Source organism: Somniosus microcephalus, chromosome 33 (genome assembly GCF_052327205.1).
Source record: "Somniosus microcephalus isolate GS21.2 chromosome 33, FLI_Smic_1.0, whole genome shotgun sequence".
In the NCBI taxonomy this organism is placed as follows: Eukaryota; Metazoa; Chordata; class Chondrichthyes; order Squaliformes; family Somniosidae; genus Somniosus; species Somniosus microcephalus.
The window spans coordinates 35,576,291-35,585,466 of NC_141019.1; the positions used below are offsets into that span (position 1 = coordinate 35,576,291).

General features: G+C 55.4%; 1 protein-coding gene across 2 annotated transcripts in view; it reads right to left on the bottom strand.

The window, feature by feature from the left end:
* mbd6 (methyl-CpG binding domain protein 6) overlaps positions 1–8,923 on the bottom strand; it is a 53,056-nt gene extending 44,133 nt beyond the window's left edge. Inside the window, exons 1-2 of one of the 2 annotated variants that reach the window (XM_085973040.1) lie at positions 8,657–8,923; positions 2,768–2,906 (exon numbers count right to left, since the gene is read on the bottom strand). In XM_085973040.1, the coding sequence (XP_085829166.1) occupies positions 2,768–2,889 (122 nt within the window). In that variant the 5' untranslated portion in view covers positions 2,890–2,906; positions 8,657–8,923. Of the gene's footprint in view, positions 1–2,767; positions 3,136–8,656 lie in introns of both variants that reach the window. The other variant, XM_085973039.1, reaches the window with a different exon arrangement.
* Positions 8,924–9,176: the final 253 nt, after the last annotated feature.

Below are 9,176 nucleotides of genomic sequence, written 5' to 3' on the forward strand. Positions count from 1 at the left end.
CTCTTACAATCGGCTTTTATATTTCTTGCTACGTTTTCGCTCATATTCTATTTTTTCCCTTTTTGTCAATTTTCTGGTCAACCCTTTGCTGGTTTCTGAAACTCTCCCAATCCTCAGGCTTACTATTATTCTTTGCAACATTACAAGCTTCTTCTTTCAATCTAATGCTATCCTTAACTTCTTCAGTTAGCCACGGTTGGATCACTTTTCCCGTGGAGTTTCTGTTTCTCAATGGAATGTATTTTTGTTGAGAATTATGAAATATTTCTTTAAATGCTAGCCACTGCTTATCTACCGCCATACCTTTTAATCAATTTTTCCAATCTACCTTAGCCAACTCACCTCTCATACCTATGTAATTGGCTTTATTTAAGTTTAAGACTCTAGTTTCGGACTTAGGCAAGTCATTCTCAAAATTAACATGAAATTCTATCATATTATGATCACTCTGCCCCAGAGGATCCTTTACTATGAGATTGCTAATTAATCCTGTCTCATTACACAATACAAGATCTGAAATATCCTTCGAGCAGAGAAGGCTAAGAGGAGATTTGATAGAGGTGTTCAAAATCACGAGGGGTCTGGACAGAGTAGATGGAGAGAAACTCTTCCAATGGCTGAAGGGTCGAGAACCAGAGGACACAGATTTAAGGCGATTGGCGAAAAAAACCAGAGGCAACATGATTTAACGTAATGAGTGGTTAGGATTTGGAATGCGCTGCCTGATAGGGCGGTAGAGGCAGATTCAATAGTCGCCTTCAAAAGGGAATTGGGTAAATACTTGAAGGAGAAAAATATTGCAGGGATATGGGGAAAGAGCAGGGGCGGGGGAGTGGGACTAACTGGGTCGCTCTTCGAAAGAGCCGGCGCAGACTCGATGGGCCGAATGGCCTCCTTCTGTGCTGTACTGGTTCTGTAATTCGCCGATCATGAGACTCCGCTTCTATCCAAACTAATAGGCGGCCCATCTGCATTGTTAATGATCAAGGGCAGGATTTTCATTGGACCGTGGAGGCGGGATTGGAGGCGTGTGAGGGGGGTTAAAATCCCGAAATCGGGGGTCCCGACCCCATCCTGCCCCCAACCCGCCTCCATGCCAGTTTCCAAGCAGGCGGGTACCCGACCCGCACTGCGACCCGCCTCCCCGAGGCAGGAAGGGGATTAGTGCCAATTAACTGCCTGTTAACAGGTAGTTAACAGGCAGTTTTTAGCCTAATCCCTATTTTTATTGGTGAAATGTGGGATTCCCGACGGCTCCAAACCACGCCGAGTTAGCGAGGCGGACCGTCAGGCTGAGGGGCTTGGAGGGGTCGAGATGTCCGGTGTTCGGGTGAGTGATGGGTGCATGAGTGCAGAGGTAAGTGTGTTTGGTGTGTTTAAAGAAGTTTTACTTACCTTTACAGCCTTCCTTCCGGTCTCGGGAGTCCCTCATCTCACCGGCACAGAAAGCAGAATGGCCACGATCTGTCAAAAATTGCAGCATTCAGCTTTCTGTTCCGGGGAGATCTCTAAATCATCCTGAGAGGAAGGAATTAACTTAGAGTACAGATTGTCAGTGTTTGACAGCTTCAAACAGCTGTGAAATGCTGATATTTCATCTGTCAATAGGTCTCGAAACATAGAAGATAGGAGCAGGAGTCGGCCATTCGGCCCCTCGAGCCTGCTCCGCCATTCAGTGCGATCATGGCTGATCATCCAAATTCAGTCCCCTGTCCCTGCTTTCTCCCCATATCCCTTGATCCCTTTAGCCTTAAGAAATATATCTATAGAAACACAGAAGATAGTTCTTGACAGATGAAATGTCAATCTGTGATGTCACCTGTTGCCAGGTGGCCCTTAATTGGCCTGCTCAGCCAGCTGGGCGGACTCAACAAGGTCAATCAAGTCTAAATCGCGTGGGTTGGCTACAACTCGATGGAGGCGGGACTACAACCCCGAAAGTTTGGTGGCAAAAACAGGAAGGCAGATTATTATCTGAATGGCAATAGATTGGGAAGAGAAGTACAACGAGACCTGGGTGTCCTTGTGCACCAGTCGCTGAAGGTAAGCATGCAGGTGCAGCAGGCAGTTAAGAAGGCAAATGGTATGTTGGCCTTCGTAGCGAGAGGGTTGGAGTACAGGAGCAAGGATGTCTTGCTGCAGTTGTACAGGGCCTTGGTGAGACCGCACCTTGAGTATTGTGTGTAGTTTTGGTCGCCTTATCTGAGGAAGGATGTTCTTGCCATGGAAGGAGTTCAGTGAAGATTCACCAGACTGATACCTGGGATGGCAGGAATGATGTATGAGGAGAGATTGGGACGACTGGGCTTGTACTCGCTGGAGTTTAGAAGAATGAGAGGGGATCTCATTGAAACTTACAAAATTCTGACAGGACTGGACAGACTAGATGCAGGAAGGATGTTCCCAATGGTCGGGGAGTCCAGAACCAGGGGTCACAGTCTAAGGATAAGGGGTAAGCCATTTAGGACTGAGATGAGGAGGAATTTCTTCACCCAGAGAGTGGTGAACCTGTGGAATTCTCTACCACAGAAGGCAGTTGAGGCCAATTAATTAAATATATTCAAGAAGGAGTTGGATATATTTCTTAAGGCTAAAGGGATCAAGGGATATGGGGAGAAAGCAGGGACCGGGTACTGAATTTGGATGATCAGCCATGATCTCATTAAATGGCGGAGCAGGCTCGAGGGGCCGAATGGCCGACTCCTGCTCCTATCTTCTATGTTTCTATGTTTCTCCCATGAAAATCCAGCCCCAAGTCTCTACGTACCTGATATAAGCCACCCTCTCCTGATCGAGTCTTCGGTCCCAGCCAACGGGGATCTGCACGGCCACCTTCCCTCCCCCTCCGCCTCTGTCTCTGTCTCCGCTGCTTTCCTTCCCGCCGTTCATTCTGCAATTTCTTCTTTCTGAGATGCCAAGAGATAAAAGGTCAGCTGCACCTGGGCTTCATGTTACTACTGTCCCCGAGGGAGAGCGCCCATCCAGCGCAGCGTCCTGCCTCCGAGACTGGCGGGCACGCCCCGGGCACCGCGAGGGAGGCAGCCCAGCCGCTGGGGATCCATTCCGGCCAGCTTCCCGCTGCTGCGCGGAGTCACTTTCCAAGTTGGTCTCGTGGAGAGCGGCTACAGCTGGGGGCTGGAAAAAAAAAAAAGATAAAGAGAGAGAGCGAGAATAACATCCATATGCCAGCTGCAAATATTCAGAGAGAGCTGGAGGGGCATCAACACCCTTCTGCATCTCGTGACTCCTGCTTTAGAAGTTGTGCAGAGCTCACCCATTGGCACACACACACACCAGGAGTGAGGAGAGATTGTGTCGATTGGGCTTATACTCACTGGAGTTTAGAAGATTGAGAGGGGATCTCATTGAAACTTATAAAATTCTGTCAGGCCTGGACAGACTAGATGCAGGAAGGATGTTCCCGATGGTCGGGGAGTCCAGAACCAGGGGTCATAGTCTAAGGATAAGGGGTAAGCCATTTAGGACTGAAATGAGGAGGAATTTCTTCACCCAGAGAGTGGTGAACCTGTGGAATTCTCTGCCACAGAGGGCGGTGGAGGCCAGTTCATTAAATATATTCAAAAAAGAGTTGGATATATTTCTTAAGGCTAAAGGGATCAAGGGATATGGGGAGAAGGCAGGGACAGGGTACTGAATTTGGATGATCAGCCATGATCGCATTGAATGGCGGAGCAGGCTCGAGGGGCCGAATGGCCGACTCCTGCTCCTATCTTCTATGTTTCTATGACAGTTCAAGATTTACGAGAACGATACCCGGACTCCAAGGGGTTAAGTTACGAGGAGAGATTACACAAACTAGGGTTGTATTCCCCGGAATTTAGATGGTTATGGGGGGTGATCTGATCGAAGTTATCAGGATATTAAGGAGAACTGATGGGGTAGATTAGAGAGAAACTATTTCTGCTGGTTGGGGAGTCTCGGACTAGGGGACATAGTCTAGAAATTAGAGCCAGACCTTTCAGGGGTGAAGTTAGGAAACACTTCGACACACAAAGGGTTGGTAGAAGTTTGGAACTCTCTTCCGCAAACAGCAATTGATGCTGGGGGGGGTCAATTGTTAATTTTAAATCTGAGAATAACAGATTTTTGTTAACCATAGGGTATTAAGAGCTATGAAGCAAAGGCGGGTTTTTGGAGTTAGGTCACAGATCAGCCGTGATCTCATCGAATGGCGGAACAGGCTCGAGAGGCCGAAAAGCCCACTCCTGCGCTATTCTATGATTCTGCCCGAAAGTTCACTCCAAGTGCATCAATTCTTCCAACAAATATCCCGGGGGGGTGGTCGCCCCAGGAGCAAACCCTGGCTGACAGGTACAGGTGGCGAGACTTCCTCTTCAATGGCGCAAAGCTCCAGCACCTCACACACAGGCTGTGCGCGCAAGCTCCCCGTCAGGGCCACTTCCCCCGGAGAGACCTTGAGTGATGAAAGGCGGTCGGTCTAAGGCCTTACCGTTGCCTTTAAACATTCGCTGAAGCTATTGAAAAGGCACAGGAAATAAGACCATAACAACTAGGAGCAGGAGTCGGCCGTTCAGCCCCTCGAGCCTGCTCCGCCATTCAATGAGATCATGGCTGATCATCCAAACTCAGTACCCTGTCCCTGCTTTCTCCCCATATCCCTTGATCCCCTTAGCCTTAAGAAATATATCCAACTCCTTCTTGAATATATTTAATGAATTGCCCTCTACTGCCTTCTGTGGTAGAGAATTCCACAGGTTCACCACTCTCTGGGTGAAGAAATTCCTCATCTCTGTCCTAAATAGCCTACCCCTTATCCTTAGACTGTGACCCCTGGTTCTGGACTCCCCCGCCATCGGGAACATCCTTCCTGCATCTAGTCCTGTTAGAATTTTATAAGTTTCAATGAGATCCCCTCTCATTCTTCTAAACTCCAGCGAGTATAAGCCCAATCGACCCAATCTCTCCTCATACGTCATTCCTGCCATCCCAGGTATCAGCCTGGTGAATCTTCGCTGCACTCCCTCCATGGCAAGAACATCCTTCCTCAGATAAGGCGACCAAAGCTGCACACAATACTCAAGGTGTGGTCTCACCAAGGCCTTGTACAACTGCAGCAAGACATTCTTGCTCCTCGAACCCTCGATCTCAGCCTTGAATATACTCAACGACTGTGAGCCTCCACAGCCCTCTGGGGCAGAGAATTCCAAAGATTCACCGCCCTCTGAGTGAAGAAATTCCTCCTCATCTCAGTCCTAAATGGCCGACCCCTTATCCTGAGACTGTGACCCCTGGTTCTAGACTCTCCAGCCAGGGGGGAAACAGCCTCTCAGCATCTACCCTGTCAATCCCCCCTCAGAATCTTGTATGTTTCAATGAGATCACCTCTCATTCTTCTAAATTCTAGGGAATATAGCTACTCAAATACAAACACAGCTTTGTCACTGGGCTTACGTGACACGTCCGTATTGATATGCAATAGATAAAGACAAATCACAATCAATTAATGCTGATAACAGAAAGGGTGAACGGCAAAAATGAGAACAGTCGCAGGATAGATACAGACTGACGAAAGGTAAAGGTTCACTCAAAAAAACATTAACCGCGATGACTGAGGTGGACTGAAAATAAATAAATAACCTGTGTCAGTAAATACGATCCTGACTGGACGGATCTAGAGTGACTGATTCTGGATTCCTGCTGGAACCTCTCCGGGGGGGCGGAGGCATTCTGGGGATCCCCGCCGGAGCGCACTCCGGATCCCCGCCGGAGCGCACTCCGGATCCCCGCCGGAGCGCACTGGGGATTCCCGCCAGAGCGCACTGGGCATTCCCGCCGGAGCGCATTCTGGGCATTCCCGCCGGAGCGCATTCTGGGCATTCCCGCCGGAGCGCATTCTGGGCATTCCCGCCGGAGCGCATTCTGGGCATTCCCGCCGGAGCGCATTCTGGGCATTCCCGCCGGAGCGCATTCTGGGCATTCCCGCCGGAGCGCATTCTGGGCATTCCCGCCGGAGCGCATTCTGGGCATTCCCGCCGGAGCGCATTCCCGCCGGAGTGCATTCTGGGGATTCCCGCCGGAGTGCATTCTGGGGATTCCTGCCGGAGCGCACTGGGCATTCCCGCCGGAGCGCAGTCCGGATCCCCGCCGGAGCGCAGTCCGGATCCCCGCCGGAGCGCAGTCCGGATCCCCGCCGGAGCGCAGTCCGGATCACTGCCGGAGCGCAGTCCGGATCACTGCCGGAGCGCAGTCCGGATCACTGCCGGAACGCACTGGGCGATTCCTGCCGGAACGCAGTCCGTATCCCTGCCGGAGCGCAGTCCGGATCCCTGCCGGAGCGCAGTCCGGATCCCTGCCGGAGCGCAGTCCGGATCCCTGCCGGAGCGCAGTCCGGATCACTGCCGGAGCGCAGTCCGGATCACTGCCGGAGCGCACTGGGCGATTCCTGCCGGAGCGCAGTCCGGATCCCTGCCGGAACGCACTGGGCGATCCCTGCCGGAGCGCAGTCTGGATCCCTGCCGGAGCGCAGTCTGGATCCCTGCCGGAGCGCAGTCTGGATCCCTGCCGGAACGCAGTCCGGATCCCTGCCGGAGTGCAGTCTGGATCCCTGCCGGAGCGCACTGGGCGATCCCTGCCGGAATGCAGTCTGGATCCCTGCCGGAGCGCAGTCCGGATCCCTGCCGGAGCGCAGTCCGGATCCCTGCCGGAGAGCAGTCCGGATCCCTGCCGGAGCGCAGTCCGGATCCCTGCCGGAGCGCAGTCTGGATCCCTGCCGGAGAGCAGTCTGGATCCCTGCCGGAGCGCAGTCTGGATCCCTGCCGGAGCGCACTGGGCAATCCCTGCCGGAACGCAGTCCGGATCCCTGCCGGAGCGCATTCCGGATCCCTGCCGGAGCGCAGTCTGGATCCCTGCCGGAGCTCAGTCTGGATCCCTGCCGGAGCGCACTGGGCAATCCCTGCCGGAACGCAGTCCGGATCACTGCCGGAGCGCAGTCCGGATCACTGCCGGAGCGCAGTCTGGATCCCTGCCGGAACGCACTGGGCGATTCCTGCCGGAACGCAGTCCGTATCCCTGCCGGAGCGCAGTCCGGATCCCTGCCGGAGCGCAGTCCGGATCCCTGCCGGAGCGCAGTCCGGATCACTGCCGGAGCGCACTGGGCGATTCCTGCCGGAGCGCAGTCTGGATCCCTGCCGGAACGCAGTCCGGATCCCTGCCGGAGCGCAGTCTGGATCCCTGCCGGAGCGCACTGGGCGATCCCTGCCGGAATGCAGTCTGGATCCCTGCCGGAGCGCAGTCCGGATCCCTGCCGGAGCGCAGTCCGGATCCCTGCCGGAGAGCAGTCCGGATCCCTGCCGGAGCGCAGTCTGGATCCCTGCCGGAGCGCATTCCGGATCCCTGCCAGAGCGCAGTCCGGATCCCTGCCGGAGCGCAGTCCGGATCCCTGCCGGAGCGCAGTCCGGATCCCTGCCGGAGTGCACTGGGCAATCCCTGCCGGAGCGCAGTCCGGATCCCTGCCGGAGCGCAGTCCGGATCCCTGCTGGAGCGCACTGGGCGATCCCTGCCGGAGCGCAGTCCGGATCCCTGCCGGAGCGCACTGGGCGATCCCTGCCGGAGCGCAGTCCGGATCCCTGCCGGAGCGCAGTCTGGATCCCTGCCGGAGCGCAGTCTGGATCCCTGCCGGAACGCACTGGGCGATCCCTGCCGGAACGCATTCCGGATCCCTGCCGGAGCGCAGTCTGGATCCCTGCCGGAGCGCAGTCTGGATCCCTGCCAGAGCGCAGTCCGGATCCCTGCCGGAACGCACTGGGCGATCCCTGCCGGAACGCAGTCCGGATCCCTGCCGGAGCGCAGTCTGGATCCCTGCCGGAGCGCAGTCTGGATCCCTGCCGGAGCGCAGTCTGGATCCCTGCCGGAACGCACTGGGCAATCCCTGCCGGAACGCAGTCCGGATCCCTGCCGGAGCGCAGTCCGGATCCCTGCCGGAGCGCAGTCCGGATCCCTGCCGGAGCGCAGTCCGGATACCTGCCGGAGCGCAGTCCGGATCCCTGCTGGAGCGCAGTCCGGATCCCTGCCGGAACGCACTGGGCGATCCCTGCCGGAGCGCAGTCTGGATCCCTGCCGGAGCGCAGTCTGGATCCCTCCCGGAGCGCAGTCTGGATCCCTCCCGGAGCGCAGTCTGGATCCCTGCTGGAGCGCAGTCTGGATCCCTGCCGGAGCGCACTGGGCGATCCCTGCCGGAGCGCAGTCTGGATCCCTGCCGGAACGCACTGGGCGATCCCTGCCGGAGCGCAGTCCGGATCCCTGCCGGAGCGCAGTCCGGATCCCTGCCGGAGCGCAGTCCGGATCCCTGCTGGAACGTTCTGGGACCTGCTAGAACACTCTGAAACATTCTGAAAGCTGCTGGAACATTCTGAAGCCTTCTGGAACCTGCCAGAACGCCCTGGAACGTTCTGAAGCGTTCTGGAATGCTCTGGAACCTGCCAGAACGCTCTGGAACATTCTGAAGCGTTCTGGAACGCCCTGGAACCTGCCAGAATGCTCTGGAACATTCTGAAGCGTTCTGGAACGCTCTGGAACCTGCCAGAACGCTCTGGAACATTCTGAACCTGCTAGAACGCTGTGGAAGCCGCCGGTAGAAGGGGCGGGGACTGTTCCCCTGTCTCTCTCTCTCGATTACCTGATGCGACATCCCGGCCGCCGCCGCCCCATTCCCCGCCGGGCCGGGCCGGGCCGTGAACCAGGGAGGGAGGCTGTGAGTGAGGGAGTGAGGGAGGTAGGTTCCGCGGGCCGGGTGTTGGTGCTGGCCTTCGCTCTCTCTCCCCGGCCTTGGATCACAGGATAGTGGCGGCGGTCAATGTCTGTGTAAAAATATTATAAAATAAAATGACTTCCAGTTTTACTCGACGCTGGGAGTCGCGCTCTCTCCACTCTCAACTCTGACCCGGAGGTGGCTGTCACAGAGAAGGGGCGGGGCCACAGGGTCCCACGTGTTACTGTGCTGGCAAAATCCCCCCAATCACAATCCAGGAGGGTTCAAGGGTACCACGTGTTACTGTGCTGGCAAATCCCCCCAATCACAATCCAGGAGGGTTCAAGGGTACCACGTGTTACTGTGCTGGCAAATCCCACCAATCACAATCCAGGAGGGTTCAAGGGTACCACGTGTTACTGTGCTGGCAAAATCCCCCCAATCACAA